This window comes from Chiloscyllium plagiosum, chromosome 7 (genome assembly GCF_004010195.1).
Source record: "Chiloscyllium plagiosum isolate BGI_BamShark_2017 chromosome 7, ASM401019v2, whole genome shotgun sequence".
Lineage (NCBI taxonomy): Eukaryota > Metazoa > Chordata > Chondrichthyes > Orectolobiformes > Hemiscylliidae > Chiloscyllium > Chiloscyllium plagiosum.
The window spans coordinates 117,013,824-117,038,754 of record NC_057716.1 but is presented as its reverse complement, the minus strand read 5'-3'; the positions used below and the strand labels follow the sequence as shown (position 1 = coordinate 117,038,754).

At 42.7% G+C, this 24,931-nt stretch overlaps 1 protein-coding gene and 1 long non-coding RNA gene across 10 annotated transcripts in view; one reads left to right on the top strand and one right to left on the bottom strand.

Annotated features, from left to right (window-relative positions):
• Positions 1-24,931, top strand: part of dgkh (diacylglycerol kinase, eta) — a 566,607-nt gene that overhangs the window by 344,144 nt on the left and 197,532 nt on the right. For all 9 annotated transcript variants that reach the window (XM_043694440.1, XM_043694442.1, XM_043694441.1 and 6 more), the window contains 2 exons: positions 11,624-11,728; positions 15,051-15,183. In XM_043694440.1, the coding sequence (XP_043550375.1) occupies positions 11,624-11,728; positions 15,051-15,183 (238 nt within the window). The remainder of the gene's footprint in view (positions 1-11,623; positions 11,729-15,050; positions 15,184-24,931) is intronic.
• Positions 11,739-24,931, bottom strand: part of LOC122551881 — a 60,950-nt gene continuing 47,757 nt past the window's right edge. The window contains exons 2-3 of the long non-coding RNA XR_006312225.1: positions 15,032-15,175; positions 11,739-11,910 (exon numbers count right to left, since the gene is read on the bottom strand). This is a non-coding gene — a long non-coding RNA (uncharacterized LOC122551881). The remainder of the gene's footprint in view (positions 11,911-15,031; positions 15,176-24,931) is intronic.

Genomic DNA, 24,931 nt, shown 5'->3' with positions numbered 1-24,931 from the left:
CTCCCGACCTCTCCGCCCCCACCCCCTTTCTGGCCTAACACCCTCACCTTAACCTCCTTCCACCTATCGCATTTCCCCCAATGCCCCTCCCCAAGTCCCTCCTCCTTACCTTTTATCTTAGTCTGCTTGGCACACCCTCCTCATTCCTGATGAAGGGCTTATGCCCGGAGCGTCGATTCTCCTGTTCCTTGGATGCTGCCTGACCTGCTGCGCTTTTCCAGCAACACATTTTTCAGCTCTGATCTCCAGCATCTGCAGTCCTCACTTTCTTCTTAGATATGCTCCTCACCCCCATTTTTCTGTGTTTTCTCCGTATTCTTGCAAACCCCCATTACCAGTTAAAAATCCCTCTTAACTCCTTCTTAACTTTACTCACTATCCCAGCATCCATTGCACTTTGAGGTAACAAATTCCAGAGATTCACAGCCCTTTGGGAGAAGTAGTTTCTCCTCAACTCTGTTTTAAATTTGCCACTCCTTATCCTAAGACTATGACCTCTCATCCTAGAATGCCCCACAAGAGGAAGCATCCACTCCCTATCGATTTTATCCACATCTTTTATCACCTTGAATATCCCAATTTGATCTCCCGTCATTCTTCTAAATTCCAGAGAGTATAGGACTAACCTGTTCAATCTCTCTTCACACGACAAACCCTTTATCTCTGGGATCAATCTAGTGAAGCTCCTCTGAACTGCCTCCAATGCCACTACATCTTTCCTCAAATAAGGGCACCAAAACAGTGCACAATACTCCAGGTGCGGTCTCACCAATACCTTGTATGGTTGCAACAATATTTCCTTACCTTTATATTCTATTTCTGTAGCTATTCACTTTTTGTATTATCTGCTGTACCTGAATGCTAGTTTTCTGTGACTCATGAACGGGTACACCAAGATCCCTCTGCACTGGAGCAGCCAAAGTCTCTTCCCACTAATCCAAATGCATGACCACAATTTGGCCCACTCTGTTAACCTATCTGTCCATTAGTAAGGCTCTTATTTCCTCATTGCAATTTACCATCCTGCCTATTCTTGTGTTGTCGGCAAATTTGGCTGCAGAGCCTTTTATCCTGAACCCAAGTCGCTAATACAGATGGTAAATAGCTGTGGTCCAAGGACTGAACCTGTGGCATCCCACTAATTAGACCTTGCTATCCAGAAAAAAAAATTATCCCGACTCTTATCTTCAGTTCATCAGTCAGTAATATATTCAGACTAATAAATTACCCCAATCCTATACAATCTAACCTTGTGAATTCACGTTTTGTGTGGCACCTTATCAACCGTCTTCTGGAAGTCCAGATAAATTACATCTGCAGCATCCCCATTATCCATTTTGCTTGTTACATCTTTGACGACCTCTGGTAAGTTAGTTAAACCTGATTTGCCCTTCATAAAGCCACACTGACACTGCTGGATAGCATTTTGACAATGTCCTGATATTGCTTCCTTGATAATTGATTCTAACACTTTCCCAACAACAGATTTAATAGATTAGATTAGATTACTTACAGTGTGGAAACAGGCCCTTCGGCCCAACAAGTCCACACCACCCCGCCGAAGCGCAACCCACCCATACCCCTACATCTACCCCTTACCTAACACTACGGGCAATTTAGCATGGCCAATTCACCTGACCTGCACATCTTTGGACTGTGGGAGGAAACCGGAGCACCCGGAGGAAACCCATGCAGACACTGGGAGAATGTGCAAACTCCACACAGTCAGTCGCCTGAGGTGGGAATTGAACCCGGGTCTCTGGTACTGTGAGGCAGCAGTGCTAACCACTGTGCCCAATGCCAACGTGCCGTCCAGAACTAACTGGTCTGTAATTTCCCACTTTTTGCCTCCCTCCCATTTTTGAATAAGGGTGTTATATTATCCATTTTCCAACCTTCAGTGTCCAGGTAATTTTGGGATATTGGAACAAACTGATCCACTATCTCCACTACCACTAGTGGGCGGCACGGTGGCACAGTGGTTAGCACTGCTGCCTCACAGTGCCAGAGACCCGGGTTCATTTCCCGCCTCAGGCGACTGACTGTGTGGAGTTTGCACATTCTCCCTGTGTCTGCGTGGGTTTCCTCCGGGTGCTCCGTTTTCCTCCCACAGTCCAAAGATGTGCAGGTCAGGTGAATTGGCCATGCTAAATTGCCCTTGGTTTTAGGTGAAGGGGTAAATGTAGGGATATGGGTGGGTTGCGCTTCGGTGGGTCGGTGTGGACTTGTTGGGCCAAAGGGCCTGTTTCCACACTGTAAGTAATCTATCACTTCCTGTGAGGCCCAGGGTACTTGTCTGTCCTCAATCCAAATAGTTTACTTAGTACCTTTTCCTTATAGGTGTTGATTGGTCTTAGGGGAGAAAGTGAGGTCTGCAGATGCTGGAGATCAGAGCTGGAAATGTGTTGCTGGAAAAGCGCAGCAGGTCAGGCAGCATCCAGGGAACAGGAGAATCGACATTTCGGGCATAAGCCCTTCTTCAGGATTGGTCTTAGTTCTACCTTATCTATTGCCTATCTTATCTATTGTAATGGAGTGGAACTGTTGTTGTCCACAAAGTGAATGAGGCAAAGTATTGATTCAGCATCTTAGTGTTCCCCACTATTTATCCTTTCACCAGAACAGTTAATTGCTGTCCGCAAACTTGCATGTGAAAATTATCTACAGCATTCGCTCGTATCAAAAACAGTGTCTCAGAGCTACACTATCGATTCTGACAAGAGACTAAGAAATAAATTGCATTTATATAGCATCATTCACATCTTTTGGATGTTCCAAGTTGCTACAAGCCCTGTTGTGTGCTGCTGAAGCGTGATTCTTATTGTGATGTAAGAATCCAGACAGCTAATTTTCTCAAAACCAGGTCCCCAAAACAACAAAATGACCAATATGATCTGTTTTAACCGTATTGGTTCAGAGATAAATATTGATCAGAAGTTGCTGTTGGAAAAAAATTTGATAGGATTGTCAACGTGAAAAGGCTGACAGGCCTCAGATTAACAACTCATCCAAGAGCCAATATTTCCAACAGTGCAATACAATGGAATGTCCTCTGGATTGGATATGAAAGTTAGTTCTTTTCAAGATGGACAACAATTGGAAGAACATTCCTTGGAGGAAGGGTTCCATCCACATGATTTTCAGGTTGTATGGATAAAATATGTTTATTTCTTCCAATTCCACGAGTGGAAATCATGACACAAAATATACAGATTAGTTGGTGACAGAGAGAGAATAAAGTATGCATTATAATATTGGACTGAGAACAAATAGGCCATGCAGCTGTCTCCTTGGGAACATTGTGTAACTGGAGAGATCCCAGGGGTTCTGTTTGGTATGGTGATGTGTGGTATGAAAAATACCAAAGCATATTTTACTGGCAATAATTCAGTGGTTTTATACAGACCAAGTTATCATAAACAAACTCACATCTGCAACAAACAATTTTTCAGTTAAACATCAGTATCAATAGCTCAGTTGGTACATGAGACCCAATAGGAGATATCAAGCAAGTCACAAAGTAGATGTTTAATTAACAAATCAGGAAGAAACAGTAATAAATATTTGTGATTATGGAACTAATTGACAACTTAGCCTAACAACCTGTCTGTTATAATAACTTTAAAAAAACTATCAGTTCCCTTCATGAATGCTTCCCTATTATTCCTGATAATTACTCATGACCTCAACAACATTACCAGAAAAAGAACATCAAAGTTCATGGTTGCCTGTGTCTTGACGATGCAAGGGAGATAAGGATACTGGTGACATTGACGTGAATGCCATGTCGTTGGAGGGTCCCAAGGTGGAAGATGAGGCGTTCTTCCTCCACTTATTGGGTGGCTTGGATTTAGTGGTGGAGGAGACCCAAGACTTGCATGTCCTTGGCAGAGTGGGAAGGGAAGTTGAAATGGTTAGCCACAGAGTTGTGGGGTTGTTGGTTGTGTGTGTCCCAAAGCTGTTCCCTGAAATGTTGCGCGAGTTAGTGTCCTGTCTCCCTGATATTCCTCTCCTCTCTCCTTTAAGGCATTCTTTCAAATTTATCTCCTGTTTTGCTCTAATATCTCCTAATGAGTTAGGAGTTAAATGAGAATTTTTAAATACTATTGTGAAGTAATGGGGGCAGTTTTATTATGTTAAAAATGCTATATAAATGCGAGTTGTTTAGTTTATTGTTCTCATTCTCCTTCAAAGCAGTATTCTTATGGCTTGTCCATAAATAGATGATCAGCTGAGCTTTAACAATGGCCTTTTGCTGGTGACAAAAAATGATGATGCAACAAAGGGACTATTAATATAAGGCAACTGGTTTGTTGCAACCAAATGATTGGATTCTATTCAAGCTCCCGATGTGGCTCTTTCTGAAAAAGGTGGGCAGCACATTTTACTGGACACAGCAGATGTAGGAGTTCCCGGACATGTCAAAGAACATCATCCTGAAGAAGAGCCGAAACGTGAACTCTGTTTATCTCCACAGATGTTGCCAGCTTGTTTGTTCTCTGTTCGTTTCAGATTCCCAGTATCTGCAATATTTTGCGTTTATTCGTAGAACTTTGTGTCCTGTCATCCCATTATGCCTATAAAAGACGGCAGAACACTACTTGGAGAAGGAAAAGGAGTTTCCATGGGCTCCTGAACACCATTCTACCCTCAACCAGGGTTATTAAGACGCAGTGATAAAGTTTATACTTCTCTTCGGCATGTTGAGGGTCTGGCTTCACACAGTGGATTCAGAATGTTTTTTTACACATCACATTAAAGTGATAATAAGATGCAGTGTACATGCAAGTTGATTGTTTCTCTATGCATATCATTTGAGCAATAATGTTTACAGATAAAACAGGAGATTGTAGTTGAGATTTATGGAAAAACCTTTACCAATGTGCTGCCTATTCGGGAGACACTGAGAGTGCAAGGAGGGAGAATAATGTGGAAAGGAAGAGAACAAGTTCAAGATTTTTCATTCCTGCATGAATTTTAGAATGAATATGGAAAACTATTTTATTTTGACATGGAAGCAAATTACATGAACTGACAAAAAGATAGTAAATAACTGCAATGAACACTCCAACAAAAGTTTGATTTTCCAGGGAATGGTAAACTCCCAAAGATTACTGCTCTGGCCTTACTTGTTTTCAAAAGAAGGGAGTTCTGAGATTCTGGGCGGCACGGTAGCACAGTGGTTAGCACTGCTGCCTTACAGTGCCAGAGACCCAGGTTCAATTCCCGCCTCAGGAATGTGTGGAGTTTGCACATTCTCCCCGTGTCTGCGTGGGTTTCCTCCGGGTGCTCCGGTTTCCTCCCACAGTCCAAAGATGTGCAGGTCAGGTGAATTGGCCATGCTAAATTGTCCCTAATGTTAGGTAAGGGGTAAATGTAGGGGTATGGGTGGGTTGCGCTTTGGCGGGTCGGTGTGGACTTGTTGGGCCAAAGGGCCTGTTTCCACATTGTAAAGTAATCTAAAAAAAAAACATAGAACAGTACAGCACAATACAGGCTCTTTGACCCTCTATGTTGTGCCGACCTTTTATCCTATTCTAAGATCAGACTAACCGACATAACTTTCATTGTATTATCTTCCATGTGCCTATCCAAGAGTCGCTTACCTGTCCCGCATGTGTCTAACTCTCTGTGTAGAAAAACAACCTCTGACATCTCCCCTAAACCTTCCTCCAATCAGCCTAAAATTATGCCCCCTCATGATAGCCATTTCTGCCCTGGGAAAAGGTTTCTGGCTATCCACTCTGCCTATGCCTCTCATCATCTTGTGTACCTCTTCCAAGTCATCTCTCATCTTTCTTGGCTCCAATGAAAAAAGCCCAGGCTCACTCAACCTTTCTTGATAAGACATGCCATTCAGTCCAGACAGCATCCTGGTAAATCTCCTCTGTGCCCTCTCTAAAGCTTCCACATCCTTTCTATAATGAGGCAACCAGAACTGAACATCGTATTCCAAGTGTGGTCTAACTCGCGCTTGATAGAGTTGCAGCACAACCTTGCGGCTCTTAAACTCAATCCCTCTGCTAATGAAAGCCAACACACTATACAACTTCATAAAAACCCTATCAATTTGGGTGGCAACTTTGAGGGATCTATGGGCGTGGACCCCAAGATCCCTCTGTTCTTCCACACTGCTAAGAGTTCTGCCTTTAACCCTGTAATTTGCACTCAAATTCGACCTTCCAAAATGAATCACTCCACACTTCTCTAGGTTGAACTCCACCTGCCATTTTTCAGCCCAGCTCTGCATCCTGTCAATGTCCCATTGCAATCTATAAAAGCCCTCCACCATATCCACCACTCCACTAACTTTTGTGTCATCGACAAACTTACTAACCCACCCTTCCACTTCCTCATCCAAGTTGTTTATAAAAATCACAAAGAGCACAGGTTCCAGACCAGATCCTTGTGGAACACCACTGGTCACCGAACTCCACGCTGAATACTTTCCTTCTGTTGCTACCCTCTATCTTCTATGGGTCAGCCATTCTGTATCCAGATAACTGAATTTCCCTGTATCCCTTTCCTCCTCACCTTCTGATTGAGCCTACGTGGGGAACCTTATCAAACTTCTTGCTAAAATCCATGTACACCACATCCACCACTCCACCTTCATCAATGTGTTTTGTCACATCCTCAAAGAAATCAATAAGACTTGTGAGACATGACCTGCCCATCACAAGCCACGCTGATTATCTATAATCAAGCTATGCTTTTCCAAATAATCATAAATCCTGTCTTTCAGAATATGCTCCAATAATTTGCCCACTAGTGATATAAGACTGATTGGTCTGTAATACCCAGGATTATCTCTATTCCCTTTCTTGAACAAGGGAATAACATTTGCCTCCCTCCAAACATCTGGGACTACTCCAGTCGACAGTGAGGATGCAAAGATCATCGCCAAAGGTGCAGTAATCTCTTCTCTCATTTCCCAGATATATTCCGTCTGGCCCAGGGGACATTTCTATCCTCATGTTTTTCAAAATTTCCAGCACATCCTCCTTCTTAACATCAACTTGTTCGAGCATATCAGCCTATTTCATGCTGTCCTCACAAATGACAAGGTCCCTTTCAGTAGTGAACACTGAAGTAAAGTATTCATTAAGGATCTCCCCTACCTTCTCCAACTCCAAGCACAAGTTTCCTCCACTATCCCTGATTGGCCCTACCCTCACTCTGACCATCCTGTTGTTCCTCACATTAGTGAAGAATGCATTTAGATTTTCCTTAATCCTACCCACAAAAGCTTTTTTATGCCCCCTTCTAGCTCTTATAAGTTCCTTCCTCACTGCCTTTTAATGCTCTGGAGCCCCATCTAATCCTTGCTTCCTCAACCTGAAGTCAGCTTCCTTCTTCCTCTTAACTAGCTGTTTCACATCTCTTGTCATCCAAGGTTCCTTCACCATACCATCCCTTCCTTGCCTCGGTGGGACAAACCTACCCAGCACTCGCAGTAAGTGCTTATTAATCAACCTCCATAGGTTCCTTCACCTTAAACTCCCTTACCAAGTCTGCCTCATTGCACAAAACTAAATCCAGAATTGCCTGTCCCGAGTGGGTCCCACCACAAGCTGCTCTGAAATACCGTCTCATAGACGTTCCACGAATTCCTTTTCTTGCAGTCCACTACCAACCTGATTTCCCAGTCCACGTGCATATTGAAATCCCCCATGATCACTGTAACTTTGCCTTTCCTAACATCTTTTGCATCTCCTGGTGTATCTTGCACCCCAATTCCTGACTACTGTTTGGACGCCAGTATACAACTCCAACTATGTTCTTTATTTACCATTGTGGATCCTGGGTTGTACCCACACAGATTCTACACTCTTTGACCCTGAAGCAATATATTGAACATGGGGTTCCTGTCACACTACAGATGACCCCACAACACTCTACATTCTCACATACACACTCATACACAAGCACACATATTCACACATACCTTTACATCCTCCCACACTCTCACAGACCCTCTCTCATATACACACACATATCCTCTCACAGGCTTATACTCCATCACACTCATGCACACACTCTACAAGCACGCACACATTGCCTCATGTGCTCTCACACACATATATACAGTTGGAAAAAGGAGGGAGTCAGGCAGGCAAGCGCAAACCAGAGAACAAGGTAATTTAACTTTTTTTCAATGCAAGAGGTCTAACAGAAAAGGCAGATGAATTTGGAAAATGGTTAGGAACATGGGACTAGAATATCATAGCAATTACAGGGATGGACAGGACTGGCAGCTTAATGCTCCAACATACAAATGCTATGGGAAGGATAGAAAGGGGGCAAGAGAGGAGAGGGAGTAGTGTTTTTGAGAAGGGATAACATTACGGCTGTACTGAGAGAGGATTCCTGGGACTATGTCCAGGGACATTACTTCGGTGGAACTGGGAAATAAGAAAGAGATGATTATCTCATTTGGATTGTACTATCGACCCCTTACTCTCACCCCAAAAATCAGCAGGAAATTGAGAAAAAAATTGTAAGGAGGTCCCCTTCTGAAAGAATAATAGGATGGTAATGGTGGATTTAACTTTCCAAACTTAAACTGGGACTACCATATTATTAAAGGTTTAGATGGAGAGGAATTTGTTATGTGTGCAGAAGAAAATTTTCTGATTTAGTGTGTGGATGTACTTACTAGAGAAGGTGAAAATCTTGACGTCCTTTTGGGAAATAAGGCAGGGCAGGTGACTGCGGTGTCACTAGGGGAGCACTTTTGATCGCCCATGTGCACAAGGGCATGGGTTCTCTGTTTTCTCTTGAACAACGGTTTCTCAATGAACTATATTGTCTTTTATAGGGAGGAGCATCCAGATAATGCAGCATACATATTAATTGGGTGACCGTTACAATCAATGAGTGTCAATAGTAAAGATTAAGCCATCTGCTGTCACACAATGAATATTCCTAACCTTGTTATCTGGCTTCACATAATGAACACTTTTCACCTTGCTAATTGACATTACATACTGAATGCTACCTCATCTCGTTAAATGGCTCAAATTAATGGCATCTCTTCTGCCTTGTTAACCCATCACCCTTGCCACCAGTACCCCATTGTTAACTATAAATTCTTATCTGATCAGAGTCACGTTCAGCTGAACCTCTTGTTTCACAAAACTCAGAACTTAACTCTTTCCTTATCTGCTTATATCCTATACACATTCTCACAGTGACCATAATTCTGTTAGTTTTAAAATGGTGATGGAAAAGGATAGACAAGATCTAAAAGTTACATTTCTAAATTGGAGGAAGGCCAATTTTGACAGTATTAGGCAAGAACTTTCAAAAGTTGATTGCCTGTGAACACCTGCAACCATAGGGATGGTTGGAAAATAAGAAACCTTCAAAAACGAGGTAATGAGAGTCCAGAGGCAGTATGTTCTTGTTCGGGTGAAAAGCAAGGCTGGTCGGTGTTGGGAATGCTGGATGAGTAGAGAAATTGAGGTCTTGGTCAAGAAAAATAAGGAAGCGTATGTCAGGTATAGACAGCAGAGATCATGTGAATCCTTAAAAGAACATAAGGGCAGTAGGAGTATACTTAAGAGGGAAATCAGGAGGGCAAAAAGGGGACATGAGGTAGCTTTGGCAAATAGGGTTAAGGAGAATCTAAAGGGATTTTATAAATACATTAAGGACAAAAGGGTAACTAGGGAGAGACAGGGCCCCTCAAAGATCAACCATGTGTGGAACCACAGGATATGGGGGAGATACTAAACGAGTATTTTCCATCAGTGCTTCCTGTGGAGAAGGGTATCGATGATAGAGAAAGTGGGGAAATAAGTGGTGACATCTTGAAAAATGTTGACGTTACAAAGGAGGAAGTGCTGGGTGTCTTAAAATGCATAAAGGTGGCAAGATCAGTACCCAATCAGGTGAATCCTCAAACTCTGTGGGAAGCTAGGGAAGTGATTGCTTGGCTCCTTGCTGAGATATTTATTTCATCGATAGTCATTGGTGAGGTGCTGGAAGACTGGAGGTTGGCTAACGCTATGACACTATTTATGAAAGGTGGTAAGGTAAAACAAGGGAACTGTGGACCAGTGAACCTGACATCAGTGTTGGGAAAGTTGTTGAAGGGAATTGTGAGGGACAGGATTTACATGCACTTGGAAATGCAAAGTTAAAAATCATACAACACCAGGTTAGTCCAACAGGTTTATTTGGAAGCACTAGCTTTCGGAGCACTGCTCCTACATCAGGTGATTGTGGAGAATAAGCTTGTAAGACACGGAATTTATAGCAAAGGTTTACAGTATGCTGTAACTGAAATTACATGTTGAGAAAAACCCGGATTGTTTGTTAAGTCTCTCATCTGTTAGAATGACCATGTTGGTTTCAGTTCTTTCTTATGTAAATCGCAAAGCTTTTTTTAAAAGTTACATTCTCAAGTGCACTTCAATAATTGGTATCTTGTCAGCCCAGATAAGATATTGAAGGTGTTAGCTCCCTGTGTGAGACTGTCTGTGCCGCAATGGTCAGACTCTAATCTAAAAAAACAGATTTACAGCATCGTACATGGATTCACTCTCAGTTTTTGAGCAAAGTAAAATCAATTCTGCAAGTGCACATTCACCTCTCAAACTTACGTGTGTGTGTGGGAGGGAGTGGGGGGTATTATGAGTATCTGTGAGAAGGTGTGCATATGTGTGTGAATGTGAGTGTAAAGGGGTTTAAGTCTGTGAGAGGGTATGTGTGGAAGTGTATGTGTGAGTCATGAAAGAGAGTTTGAGGGTATGTGTCCGTCTGTCTGTATGTGTGTGTATAGTGCAAAGGGGTCACCTCTAGTGTGACAAGAACCCAAGGTCCCGGTTGAGGCCATCCCGTGGGCGGCACGGTGGCACAGTGGTTAGCACTGCTGCCTCACAGCGCCAGAGACCTGGGTTCAATTCCCGACTCAGGCGACTGTGGGGAGTTTGCACACTCTCCCCGTGTCTGCGTGGGTTTCTTCCAGGTGCTCCGGTTTCCTCCCACAGTCCAAAAATGTGCAGGTTAGGTGAATTGGCCACGCTAAATTGTCCGTAGTGTTAGGTGTAGGGGAATGTGTCTGGGTGGGTGCGCTTCGGCGGGTCGGTGTGGACTTGTTGGGCCGAAGGGCCTGTTTCCACACTGTAAGTAATCTAATCTGATCTAATCTATGGGTACCGAACTTGGCTATCAGCCTCTGCTCGGCCAATTTTCGCTGTTGCCTGTCCCAAAGTCTGCCTTGGAGGACGGTCACCCGAAGGTCTGAGGTCGAATGTCCTGGACCACTGAAGTGTTCTCCGACTGGGAGGGAATACTCCTGTCTGGTGATTGTTGTGTGGTGCCCATTCATCCATTGCCATAGCCTATGCTTGATTTCACCAATGTACCATGCCTCAGGGCATCCTTGCCTGCAGTGTATGAGATAGACAACATTGGCTGAGTTGCTTGAGTACCTGCCACGTACAAGGTGGGAAGTGTCTCCATGTGTAATGGTGGTATCCGTGTCGACACTCTGACACATATTCCAGTGTCTACCGTGACAAGGTTGTATGGTATTGTCTCGACAGAATGTTTAATTTTCAAACATGTGTAATTTTGATGATATGAGTTTATTCACTAGAGAATTGTGTTTCAGATAATCACACCATTCAGAAGACTAATTCTTTGTGCTGAAAACAGAAAAGAAATGGAAGACTGGATCTCTTCATTAAAATCCGTGCAGAGTAGAGAACACTATGAGGTAAGCTTCCAGTTCTTCATACCTTCAGTGGAACTCACTCTCACAATGACACAGTGACTCAGTGGTTAGCACTGCTGCCTCATAATGCCATGGTCCTGGATTCGATTCCACCCTTGGGTGACGATCTGCATGGACTTTACACCTTCTCCTCATGGGTCTCCTCCAGGTGTTCTGGTTTTCTCCTACAGTCCAAAGATGTGCAGGTTATGTGGATTGGCTATGCTAAATTGCCCATAATATCCAGGGATATGCACACTGGGTGGATTAGCCATGCAGGGTTTCAGGGTGGGAATGGGGATGTCTGGGTGTGTTGCTCTTCGGAAGGTCATTGTGGACTTGAAGGGCTGAATGGTCTACTTCCACAATGTAGGGATTCTGTGACAGTTAATAACTTCACATCACAAACCAGGCATTGTTGGTCAATCTGCCTGAGGGAAGTCTTTAACTATCTCTTGGACTACTAGCTGAGAGTAGTTTTCTTGATACTGATATGAGCTACTGAAATTCTACCCTTCTATGTCTGAAGTTACCTTCAGTTTGAAGAGGGTGTCTGTGGTTGGATGAATAATTTAATTCTGGGCTGATTGACAAGGGGGCAGTTGGAAGCTTCATGCACTGTATTTCCCTGATGCCTATGACTTAGATAATTGGGATGGTGTAATTTTGACACAATGAGCTCTAACTCTCATTCTCCAAACCTCCTATTCTGGAGCTTAGGTGAAATTAGCCTGAAATTAGGTTAAACATCTGCTGAAATACAGAGGGGTAGAAGTGATGATAGAATTGTAGAAATCCCTTATTAACTGATATGGAATAAGGCAAGTTGAGGGAGTTTGGTGATCTCATTGAATGGCAAGATAGGTTCATGATGCTGAATGGCCTCCTGCAATTCCAGTGTTCCCAAGTGAGGTATGGCCATTCGGTTGAGGTGGGAAAGGACAGCGAGTGCTGATAGATCTACGGTACCTAGTGGTTTCTGAGCAGAATGAGGTGCATAATTTCCTTCAGCCCCTCATTTAACATAGCCAATTAGATCTCTACCTCTTGGAAATTTGGTGCATTTTCCTCATTAAAACATAGAAAACAGGAGCTAGGTAGGCCATTTGGCCCTTTCACCCTCCTTCGCGATGCAGTATGATTATGGCTGATCATCCAACTCAGTACTCTGTTCCCACTTTTTCCCTATAACCTTTGATCTGTTTAGCCCTAAGAACTATATTTAACTCTTTTGAAAACAGACACAAAGTAATCACTTAGATTCTGTCATTTCTCTGATTTCCCCTGATACGTTCTCTGAATTTTAATGGATCCACATTTGTTAAAGCCAAACTGTTCTTTTTAACACATCTGTAGAAGCTTTTACAGTGCATTTTCATATTTTGTACTATATTACATTCATATTCTGTTCTCCCTTTCCATTTTAATCTCATGTTCCTCCTTTTGTAAAATTCCCAGTTCTCAGAATTACTGCTATGTCACACAACTTTGGATGTGTTCTCTTTTAATCTTATACAATCCAGAGTATTGTTGGTCACCAATGGTTGACTGACTTTTTCTGCCACAGAGGAATCCCCTAAAGCTATCGTGCTTCCATTCTCCTTCCTCCTCTCCTATAAACCTGAGAAGCTCTTGATACTACAGCATTGGCTTTGGTTGTGCTCCCTTGAGGAAATATTGCCCTCACCAATATCCAGAATGGAACACTGATTCGTAAACGTTAAACCTGGGGACTCTTTCACTACTTGCCTGGTTTTCTTTTGCTGCCTGGTCATTGATTCCCTCTCTGCCTGTTCACTTATAACCTGCTTATGTGACCACCTCTCTGTGTGCTGTCCACACAATTCTCTTCCTCCTAGATACACAACACTGACTAGAGCCACTACTCAAGTTCTGATCCTGTGTGCTCAAGCTTGCTGATATTTGTTATTGGTGTGTTTGTCTGGGATGTGTGTTCTGTCCATAACTTCATGCATACATCAAGATGTACATGCTGCTCGCTCTGCACTCATGAAGTCTCTCCAGCATTGGCCTCCACTGAATCATAGAATCCCTACAGTATGGAAGGAGTCCATTCAGCCCATCAAGTCTGCACGAAACCTCTGAAGAGCAGCCCACTCAGCCCCAGCCCTATATCTTTATCCCTGTAAACCCACATTTCCCTTGGCAACTCCATCCAGCCTGCACATCCCTGGACACTATGGACAATTTAGCATGGCCAGCCCATCTAAACTGCACATCTTTGGGCTGTGGGAGGACACCGGAGCACCCGGAGGATACTCACACAGACACGGGGAAAATGAGCAAAGGCCTTTCGATCATCACCTCATTTCTTATCCCATTCACTTCTTGCTCTGGAGATTTCATTGCCTAGATTAAACCTTAATTAAAACACCTGCCCTCGCCCCACATTTTCATTTTGACCCAAATTTTCAGTTACTCTGCCTTACTGTGGGAGAGATTGTCCTCAGTCTTGCAGTGAATTATTAGTTCATTGAATTCCTATAGTGTGGAAGTAGGCTATTTGGCCCGTTGAGTCCACACCTACTCTCCGAAGAGCATCCCACCCACACCCGCACCCTTATTCTATTACTGTAATCGTCCATTTCCCATGGCTAATCCACTTCGCCTGCACATCCCTGAACACCGTGGGCAATTTAGCATGGCCAGTCCACCTCACCTGTTATCTTTAGTCTGATGAGTCACTTGTTTTTATTTTCTGACATTCTGCTACAGTTATCAACACCTAATTCAGGCATGCAATTTCTGGTGCTTGACAGATAACTGGCAGTATCAGGCATGTTAAACAACCTGTTTAACTGGGCCATTTTAGCTTTGTTAACGTCTATTGGTTCTCATTAGATTCTGAAATTTGGTCGATTCTGAAACTTGCTAGTTTACTAGTTTAATTCCTGCTTTGCCTCAAATTTTCAGTTCCTCGCTCTGCGTCAATGTCACACCAGTGAAGTCTCTCTCATACTGACTGTGCAGCTTATCATACCATCTTGATCTCCTAGTACATGCTCCTATCAGGAAAGACTGCAGTAGAATTTGAAATTGTAATATTGAATCCTGAGAGGTGATGTTTTGTTTTGTTATTCTGAAGAATTAATGATATGTTGTTGATCCATTTGGAGTTCATAAGAATTTATTAACTGTTAGTGCACATAGAAAGGTAACTGTTATGGCAAACAATTGAACTGAAATAAATCAATTGCATAAGTAGCGTTTCACAAACATTTTTAACAATATCGGGAAAATCTTTGAATTTTGTATGCTTTGTGAATTTTACATTGGTAAACAGACCTGCTTTCTCCTCTGCCAGACTGCACAGTTTAACGTGGAGCATTTCTCAGGGATGCATAACTGGTACGCCTGCTCCCATGCCCGACCTACATTCTGCAATGTCTGCCGAGAAAGTCTCTCTGGCGTCACCTCTCATGGACTTTCCTGTGAAGGTAAATAGTTCACGGTTAGCAGCAATTCAGTGCAACATGTGAAGGGTGTGACATGGGAAAGTCAGTATAAGGAGCTAGGCACCAAATTAAGAGTAATAGAATCCCTACAAATGCAGAAAGAGGCTATTCGACTCAGAGTCTATATTGACCCTCCGAAGAGCATCCTACCCAGATCCCAGTCCATGATCCTATATCCATAACCCCACATTTCCCATGGCTAATTACCTACCCTGCACGTTCCCAGACAATTTAGCATGGTCAATCCATTTAATCTGTACATCTTTGGACTATGGGAGGAAACCGGAGCACCTGGAGGAAACCCACGCAGACACGGGAGAATGTGCAAACTCCACACAGTCACCCAAAGCTGGAATCGAACCCAGTTCCCTGGAACTGTGAGGCAGCAGTGCCAACCACTGAGTCACCGTGCCACCCATTGCAGCCCTTACTCTCATTCAAAAAGGCTGAGAGAACCTCATGCCTGTTGAACAATTAAAAAGACTAAGTCTCCTGCACTCCTCTTCCCTGGGTTCCCTTAGCTGTTTCACTTGTAGTTACTGAGAAGCAACATCTCAAAGATTCGGGATTATTGCCTGTGCCATGTGTCCTGTTGCAAAGAACCCAGGTAACGCTCCAGCTCCCTGATGTGTTTCAGTGCCTCTCCTTCAGCCTCCAGCTCATAAACTCTGAGCTGAGATTTTTCTGGATCACGCTGATGGCTGGAGCTCTCACATGCTGCAGCCCCTCCTGCCATTCTTAATGTGTTTCAGTTAATTGCTCAATTATCTCATTACTTGTTTGTTTAACATATTTTGTTAACCCTACCAAAAGTTCCTGTGCTAATTTAAACCTTAGGAATACAATAGATCTCAACTCTTTATCAGATACTCACCAAATAGCTAAGTGACAATCAATTCCTACATGCTGAAAAGATTAGAAAATAGGTAAAGCAAAGTACCTCCTTCCATTCCTCACCTAACTCCGCCAACTGGTAAAGCCATTCATCGGCTGATGTTGCTGAATAAACATCCAGTGACAAAGATGCACAGCAGTAGCAAGAGGAGACTCCTGTCTCCCTATTGCTGTGCAAAGAAATCATTGACCACCCACAGGACAGCAATGTAAATTATAGGCCAACCTTGTGAAATGTGGGACGGCCGGTTTCCCTGATGTAATTTGCCTATTCCAATTACCTTCAGGAATTCTATTACTTCTAGTAGCTATTGCAAGGTGAACAGTGGCATTCCTTTGCAGTCCCAGTAAATATTTCTTCCCTCACGAGCAGGAAATAAAAAGGGTTAACTATGTGCATGATCTCATTTACAGTATTGACCAACCTAACTACTGTGACTGTATTTCCTTTGGATGGTATGGGAACGGGATAAGTGAGGTTAGAAAGTGTAACTTCTTTCTTTCTAGCATTTACTTTTGACTGCATTTTCAATCCCAGAACAAGTAGGTTCCTTTTGATTAAGTATTAAACTGAAGTAATAGGTGCATATAGACATAGAGTGACCAAGAATATTAATCAAAACAAGAGCAACTTTAGTACAGTACTGACAGAGCCATGCACTCGTGAATTGCCCTTTTCAGATAAGTTATACCAAGAAAGAAAGACTTGCTTCAAAATAGCGCCTTTCACCGTTTCAATTTCCCACGGTTCGGTTTTGGTCAGAGTCTTTCTGTTCTATGAAGTATTGAATGAAACCCTTGACATCCTAGAAGGAGGCAGAGACAGGGCTTTTCCAGCACCACTCTAATCCAGAGACAGGGCCTTGGTTTAATGTCGAATCTGAAAGATGACACCTTTACTGCATTGGGGCATCAGTCCAGACTTCATGTTTGTTCAAGTCTCTGAAGTTGAGACCTGAACTCTCAAACTTGAGTTAGAGGCAAGAATATAATTTATTGAGTCACAGTTTACACGAGCTGTCAGCCCAGATAAATGGTAAAAGTTCACATGATGCTATTTGAAGTTTGGGAATGGTTCCCTATTGTCTTACCAATAATTACACTCTACATAAAACTACATTTATGCTGTTTGTGGGAACTGATTTTGTACACTGTCTTGCCTTACAGGGCAGCAGTGACTACTTGACAAAAGTAATTAATTGGCTGTCAAATGTTTTGAAACACCTCAAGGATGTCAAATGAGCTGTGTAAAAGCAAGTTAGGAACTAAAAGAGTAGAAGTAGGACATTCATCCCATCAAGCGTGCTCCACTATTTAAATTGATCATGGCTGATCGTCTGCTTCAGTGCCACTTTCCTGTGCTATCTCTGTTTCCCTTGCTATCATGATTATCCAGAAATGCATTGACTTCTGTCTCCAGTATACTCAATGATTGAGTTCCCACTCTGGCTCAGTTCACCATTGTCTCCGAACTTTGACAATAACATAATTCTGGATACCAAATACACAAGTGTGTTCTATATGCCTAAGAAGCATTTCCATTCTATTCCATGAAAAAGACAGTCTTTGGTGACCTTCTAATGTTTCATGCAAAGTGTGTGGGGGTAGCTGGTTGTTCCAGCATGTTCAGAAGAATTATCTCATAATACATGGATGGAATATTTTTTAAAAGTTCAATCAAATTTAAAAATTCAGCTTATTCTCAAACCAGAGTTTAAATCTTAGCTGACTGCACGACCTCGGATATTTTTAGAGGACTGTGTTCTGCACTCAGCTGTCAATGCTCAGTGAGTGACAAGACATAGTGTGACAGTGATTTAACCAATTTATTTAATAAATTGGAAGGAGGTTTGGATAGAGATAATTAAATGTCAAACTGTCTTATTCCCATATGGTTATAGCTGACAGATATGACAACATCTGCGTTGGAAGTGACATGAGAATTCATAGCGTTACCCAAGTGCAATTTTTTAACCTTAATAACACTGATGTGCGAATGGGGAATTACTGCTTATCCGATAAACACCTGTTCATTGCTTTGAATGTGTTTGGACGGGACCGCATTGTGCTCTTTTCAGAAGCGATGCATCCAATTTTCTTGTCGCATACATGTGTCTTGTTTCACCACTGAGCTACTTGTAATTCAGAAGATCATACTTTACGTTTAAGCATTCTGACTAAGTGTATATTTTAATCTTGGGGAAATGAAAATCTTTACTGTGATACCCCAGTGATGTTTAAAATGAGAAGAAATCCTAAATTACAAGTTGAAAGTATATACATAATTTCAAAGTTGTAAATCAAAATTTATGACAAAACTATAAAACTTTTTTGGTAATCCCATGACCAGAATAGTTAAATAACCACCCTGTGCTATTTATAGTCTTACATCACTGTCATGGCACATTTTCACTTGAAACTAAAATCCAGAAATATAATAGTGAAACAGCGTACTGTAGATGCTAGGAATCAGAAATGAAAATAGGCCTGGTGGCTGGCACTGCTGCCTCATAGCACCAGGGACCTGGTCTAGCGATCTGGAATTATCGCTAGACTTGTAATCCAGAGACCTAGGTTCGAATCCATGGATGATCCATCTCAGTCTCCTCCAAAAGTCCCCAGCATCACAGATACCTATCCTCAGCCAGTTCGATTCACTCCACATGATATCAAGAAACTGTTGGAGGCACTGGATACTGCATAGGCTATTGGCCCTGACAGCATCTCAGCAATAATATATAAGACATGTGCTGCAGACCTTGTTGCACTTCCAGTACCGTTACAATACTGGCATCTACCCAACACTATGGAAAATTGCCCAGGTTTGTCCTATGTATACAAGCAAAGGAGCAATCCAACCCGGCCAGGTACTCTCCCATCAATCTACTCTGGATTATCAATAGGCGGTGGAAGGTGTCATCAATTACAAGCAACGCCTGCTCAGTGACACCCACTTTGGGTTTTGCCAGGGCCACTCAGCTCCTGACCTCATTACAACATTGGTTCAAACATGGACAAAAAAGCTCAATTCAAGAGGGGAGATAAGAGTGACAGCCCTTAACATCAATGCATCCAATTTTCTTGTCACATACATGTGTCTTGTTTCACCACTGAGCTACTTGTAATTCAGAAGATCATATTTTACATGTAAGCATGCTGACTGAATGTATATTTTAATCTTGGGGGATTGAGAATCTTTGTTCTTTACTGTGATACCCCAGTGATGTTTAAAATTTGCAAGTTGAAAACATATACAAAATTTCAAAGTTTTAAATCAAAATTTATGATAAAACTATAAAACGTTTGTGGCAATCCCATGACAAGAATAGTTAAACAACCACGCTGTGCTATTTATAATCTTGCATCACTGTCATGGCACATTTCACTTGAAACTAAAATCCTGAAACGTAATAGTGAAACAGCGTACTGTAGATGCTGGGAATCAAAAATGAAAATAGGCATGGTGGCTCAGTGGTTAGCACTGCTGCCTCACAGCGCCAGGAACCTGGGTTCGATTCCAGCCTCCTAATCTCTCCCTTGTCACCCTTTTGTCCTTAATGATTTTATAAAATCCCTAGGGATTCTCCTTAACTCTAAATGCCAAAGCTATCTCATGTCCCCTTTTTGCCTTCCTGATTTTCCTCTTTAAGTATATTCTGGCTGCCGTTATAAGGATTCACTCGATCTCTGCTGTCTATACCTGACATACGCTGCCTTCGACCTCAATTTCTCGAGTTATCTGGCATTCCCTACTCCGACCAGTCTTGCCTTTCACCCTAACAGGAACATACCGTATCTGGACTTGCATCTCATTTTTGAAGACTGCGAACATCTGCTCCCAATTAACTTTCAAGCTTCTTGCCTAATACTGTCAAAATTGGCCTTCCTCCAATTTAGAACTTCAACTTTTAGATCCTGTTTATCCTTTTCCATCACTATTTTAAAACTAATATGATTATGGTCACTGGCCCCAAAATGCTCCCCCACTGACACCTCAGTCACCTGCCCTGCCTTGTTTCCCAAGAGTGGGTCAAGATTTTCACCTTCTTTAGTGGATACATCCACAAACTGAATCAGAAAATTTTGTTGTACGCACTTTACAAATTTCTATCCATCTAAACCCTTAATAGTATTGCAAACCCACATCCAGAACCTCAACCTAAGCTACAAATCTTCTCAAAACTCGCAGACCAAGTCACGTTTGGAAAGTTAAAATCCCCTACCATTACCATCCCATTATTCTTACAGATAACCAAAGCCTCCTTTACAAATTTGTTTCTCAATTTCCTGCTGACTATTGAGGGGTCTACAGCACAATCCAAAAAAGGTAATCATACTCTTGTTTCTCAGTTCAACCCAAGTAACTTCCTTGGATGTATTCCCAGGAATATCCTCCCTCAGCACAGCCGTAATGTTATCGCTTATCAAAAATGCCAGTCCCCCTCCTCTCTTGCCTCCCTTTCTATCCTTCCTGTAACACTTGTATGCCGGAACATTAAGCTGCCAATCCTGTCCATCCCTGAGCCACATCTCCATTATGATATCCCAGTCCCATGTTCCGAACCACACCTGAGTTCATGTGTCTTCCCTGTTAGGCCCCTTGCATTGAAGTAAATGCAGTTTAGATTAATTACTTACAGTGTGGAAACAGGCCCTTCGGCCCAACAAGTCCACACCGACCCACTGAAGCGCAACCCACCCAGACCCATTCCCCTACATTTACCCCTTCACCTAATGTAACAAGGGGCAATTTAGAATGGCTAATTCACCTAACCTGCACATTTTTGGATTGTGGGAGGAAACCGGAGCACCCGGAGGAAACCCACGCAGACACTGGGAGAATGTGCAAACTCCACACAGAGAGTCGCCTGAGGCGGGAATTGAACCCAGGTCCCTGGCGTTGTGAGGCAGCAGTGCTAACCACTGTGCCACTGTACCGCCCATTTACCTCGTTCTCTGCTTTGTCCCTCCCTGCCCTGACTGTTTGACTTGCTCCTTTTCCCAACTGTACCAGTTTCAGACTGATCTCTTTCCTCACTATTTCCCTGAGTCCCACACCCACCTTACTATTTTAAGTTCTCCTTAGTAGCTCTAGCAAATCTCCCTGCCAGTATATTAGTCCCCTTCCAATTCAGGTGCAATCCATCCTTCTTGTACAGGTCACTTCTACCCCAGAAGAGATTCCAATGATCCAAAAATGTGAACCCTTCTACCCTGCACCAGCACCTCAACCACACATTGATCTGCTCTATCCTCCTATTCCTATTCTCACTACACTCATTAGCAACAGAAATAATCTAAATATTACTACCCTCAAACACCTTTTAAAGTTCCTGTCTAACTTTGTATTACCATGTTCAGAATGTCATCCTTTTCCCTTCCTATGTCATAGTTCCACTGTGTACAAGAGCCTCCTACTGGTCCCACTCCCCTTTGAGAATATCCTGCACCCTGTCCGAGATATTCTTGATCCTGGCACGAGGTAACACACACTCTGATTTCTCGCTGTCGGCTGCGGAGATGTCTGTATGTGCCCATATCTCAGTCGATGGCTTGGACCCTGACGTACCCCTTGTTACATTAGAGCCAGCCTCAGTACCAGAAACTTGGCTGTTTGTGCTACACTCCCCAGAGAGTCCATCCCTCCCTACATTTTCGAAAACAGCATACTTGTTCGATATTGGGTCAGCCACAGGAGACTCCTATACTACCTGCCTCCCTCTCCTACCTTTCCTGGCAGTAACCCATCTACTTGACTGTATCTGTGGTTTTTCTCCCCTACTATAACTGCCATCCATCACACCCACCAGCTCCTGTAAATTGCCTCTAATTGCTGCTCCAACTGATCTATGCGATCTGAAAGGATTTGGAATCAAACGCACTTCCTGCAGACATCAGTAATATGGAAACTCTCCCTAATCTCCCACATTTGACAGGAAGATCATATTACTCTACTAATGCCCATCTTTGCACCTTAACAATCTATAGACCAAGAAAATAGCACAGTCTTACTGCTCTAAAAAGCACTGCTCCAGGCTAACTTAGTACCTATGCTTTGTATTTTTTAAATTATTTAATCAATAGACAATCTCGATAAAACATATAACCAAAAAGAACCCACTCTACTCAGTATTAAAAAAAAAGACAGCGAGGTTCCACTTAAAAAAACCGTGCACTTACCTGCTTCTGTGGTGTGAGCGCATTTTTCCATGGTCAGCTGTGATTTTCACTTATTGTTAATTTTTCTTAGACACACTCTGATGTCCTGAGTACTTGACTCAAACAGCAAAAGTGGTAGCTGTGCAGATTCACTGCTGTGTCAGACCGCAGTGTCGGCTTTGTAAGGAGCTACTCAGAATGTTCTTGTCAAGCACTGGTCCCCAGTTCACACCGTTGGCTCTGTTCCATCTGCTTTTATTCTCTTTGTTCAAGGGATTGGGACACTGGGTACAATTCAAAATGTACCTCAGAAAGCATAGTTTTAAAAACTGCAGTTATCTCTTTGCACAATCTCATGGGTTCAGGGCCGTGGTCCAAAATAAAGGCTTAAGTAAAATGTGGTCTTTTACAGGTCTTTGCCAGATGTGTTAATTCTGCTCCTTATTCTCTGCAGATGCTGTCTGAACAGTTGCTGTCTGAACAGCATTTTCTATTGTTTTACAAAATGAAAAATAAGTACTACTACTACTGCTTCCAACTATTGGAGTGCAAACCCAGAAGGAGGACTTTCCATTATTCAGGCCGATATTCCATCATCTATTATTCAGATCATGGCTAATCTGCAGCTTAATTCCAGTGATTCTCATTGGTTCCATATTCCTCAATACGCACTGGCAGTTGGGAGGCAAGGATTGCATCAACTTTAATTCTTAACATTTTAAATTGCCCCGGTCAACATTATGTGTGAAAACCTACTTCCTAATATTACTCCTTACTAGCTGAATCTGAATTTGATGATTTTCCACCTTGTTCGGGATCATGTCACGAGAGGAAACAGTTGATACCAAACTGCAAGAGCTTTCCCTCAGATTCTGTACTCACTAAATGAAAAAAAGACCATGAGATTTAGGAGAAAGATTATGCCATTCAGCCCATCAAGTCTACATTACCATTTGATCATGGCTGACATATTTCTCAAACCCATTCTCCTGACTTCTCTCAGTATACCTTAATCCCACTTTGTAGTCAAGAACCTATCTCTCTCCATGACTTGGCCTCCACAGCCTTCTGCAACAGTGAGTTCCACAGATTCACCAATTCCTCCTCATCTCATTTCTAAAGGGTTGTCTCTTCACTCTGAGGCTGTACCCTCAGGTTCTGGTTTCTCCTACCAACGGAATCGTCTCTCCATCCATTCTATGCAGGCATCTCAGTATCCTGTAAGTGCCCCCCTCATCCTACTAAACTCCATTGAGTACAGACCCAGAGTCCTCAACCACTCTTCACTTGACAAGCCCTTTGTTTCCAGGTTCATTCTTAAAAACCTCCTCTGGACCCACTCCACGTCCATTATATCCTTCCTTAGATATGGGCCCAAAGCTGCTCATAAAATTCCAAATGTGATTTGACCAAAGCAACTTTAGCTGTACATCCTGCTCTTGTATTCCAACGTTTTTGAAATGCATGCTAACATTGCATTTGCCTTCCTAACTGATAATTAAACCTGCATGTTAACCTTAAGAGAATCCTGAACTGTGATTCCTAGGTCACTTAGTGCTTCAGGTTTCAAAAGCCTTTCTCCAATAAGAAAGTAGTCAACACCTCTATTCTTCCTATCAAAGTGCTTCACCTTATACTTACCCACATCTGCCACTTCTTTGCCCACTCTCCTAGCCTGCACAGCTCCTTTTGCAGCATCCCCATTTCCTCAACACTATCTGTCCATTTATCTTTTTGTCATCTGTATAATTGGCAACAGTGTCCTCAGTTCCTTTATATCTCCTATGGAACTCCACTGTCCATCAGCTGTCATCCTGAAAAAGACCACTTTATCCCCACTCTCTGCCTTCTGCCAGTGAGACAATCCTCTGTCTTTACTAGTACTTTGACCCTTGCACCATTGGCTCTTGATCTTATTTCGCAGCCTCCCATGCGACAACTTGTGAAAGGCCTTCTGGAAATCCAAATAGATCATGTCCACTGGCTCTTCTTTCTCTCACTTCGCTCCTCAAAGAATTCTAACAGATTGTCGGGCGTGACATCCCCTTGACAAAGCTGTGCTGACTCAGCCTTATTTTACCAGTAGTCTGCAGTCTCATCCTTAATAATGGATTCTGAAATTTCATCAACAACCAGCAATTTCCCAGCTTCCGTTAGTTTTTAAACAGCATGTTCCAGACCATGTCCCTGACACAACCATCAACATCCCAGGGTGTGTCCTGTCCCACCGGCAGACAGTATTGTAATATGTAGTTGGGATGAAGTTGGCCTGAAGTTGATTTGGATTTGACTCCCACTGTGTGTGATGATGAAATATAAATTCATTGAAATATCTGGAACAAAATGCTAGCCTAATGGAAGTCAGATAACAACTACTGTCAATTGTCATTAAAAAAAATCCATCCATCTGTTTTCACTGATGACTTTTAGGGAAGGAAATCCACCATCCTCACTGACATAGTTGGCCTGGTCTGGCCTACATGTGGCTGCAGACCCACAGCAATTTGGTTGATTCTGAACTGCTTTTTAAGCAATAAATGCTGGCTTATCCACATCCTGTGAACAAATTGAGGGATCCGCAGTCAGTTGTTGGAGGCAGTGCTGGTTACTAGGAGGCAACACAAAACATTTTAAATTCAAAGGAAAGAAAATCTCCAGGTTTCCCCATCCTGAGGTA